The following is a 1,070-nucleotide window of genomic DNA, read 5'->3' as shown; positions in this document are numbered from 1 at the left end:
GCGGAGCTGCGACGAAGTCCTCCGCAACAACCGCGAGAACAAGGGACCGGCAGGCGGCGGCGGCGTCGCAGAACGAAGCAGAGGAGAGCGACGCGACAGAGGAAGAAGCGACAAGGGAGAGAATGACGAGAGTGGGACGACCGCGAGGTGGCCTGCAGGTCGCAGCGAGAATCGGCGAGAGGCTGCGAAGAGAGATAGGAAGAGGCGGACGCCCAAGGGTGGGCGACGGCTAGCGCATCACACCCCTCTCCTTAAGATCCCTGTGAGAGAGATTTTTAGCAATACCTTAAAGAGAGGTTACAGGCGGCGTAAGATCCGTTAGCGGGAGATCGGCGGGAGCTGCGGACGTTTCGAATTCGGCGGGTGCTGCGGACGTTTCGAATTTGTCGACGGACCGTTTCAGGTCTCTGCGCTCCAAACAACTCTAACACTCACACGTCATTTGTGGTCCCTGTGTGGTGGCGGCGAGCGAGAGAGGTGGGTGGCGGAGAGAGAGTTGTTTGGCGGCGTGCCGTCCTCCCATCCCGCCCGATGTTTTCTTTTTCTAGTGCGTAAGTGGTAAGAGGATGTGTGTGAAGAGAGGAACATATACAAAGAAAATAAAAAATGGAGGAAGGCATGTCACCTGTAATGCTCAGAAGCTTCTTCCCTTGTCGAAAGAAAGAAAGAAAACAAACAAACCCAAACGAGCGATTGGGAGTTCTTCCCATTTCTCGGAGATGCGCTGCGAGAATTCTTCTTCGAGTGTAAATTCTTCTGAAACGGGCGCTGGCGCCCGAGCCCAACGATCAAGCCGCGGCCATGGACCCGGTCAAGCTTATCGCGTCGGACGGCACCGAGATTATCCTCGACCGGCAGGCGGCGATGGTCTCCGGGACCATCAAGTCCATGCTCGGCGGGCCAGGTGTGGGGGCCACGCCACTGCCGCCACGAGCACATGCGTCACTGCCGCAGCCGCCGCGCTGAGGAGTGACGGCACCGCACCCGCGGGCACCGCTGCTTTCGCCCGCCGCTGCTCTCGCCCGCCGCCATCATACCGGAGTCACCCTGCCACCTCTGCTCGCCGCGCT

General features: G+C 59.6%; 1 protein-coding gene across 1 annotated transcript in view; it reads left to right on the top strand.

The window, feature by feature from the left end:
- Positions 1-801: 801 nt before the first annotated feature.
- EMIHUDRAFT_194153 (hypothetical protein) overlaps positions 802-1,070 on the top strand; it is a gene marked incomplete at both ends in the record, with an annotated part of 578 nt that continues 309 nt past the window's right edge. The window contains one exon of the mRNA XM_005794074.1: positions 802-904. Coding sequence (XP_005794131.1) covers positions 802-904 — 103 coding nt within the window. The remainder of the gene's footprint in view (positions 905-1,070) is intronic.

The sequence above is a fragment of the Emiliania huxleyi genome, assembly GCF_000372725.1.
Source record: "Emiliania huxleyi CCMP1516 unplaced genomic scaffold EMIHUscaffold_1, whole genome shotgun sequence".
Taxonomy (NCBI): Eukaryota; Haptophyta; order Isochrysidales; family Noelaerhabdaceae; genus Emiliania; species Emiliania huxleyi.
This window is presented reverse-complemented; position numbering and strand designations above follow the sequence as displayed.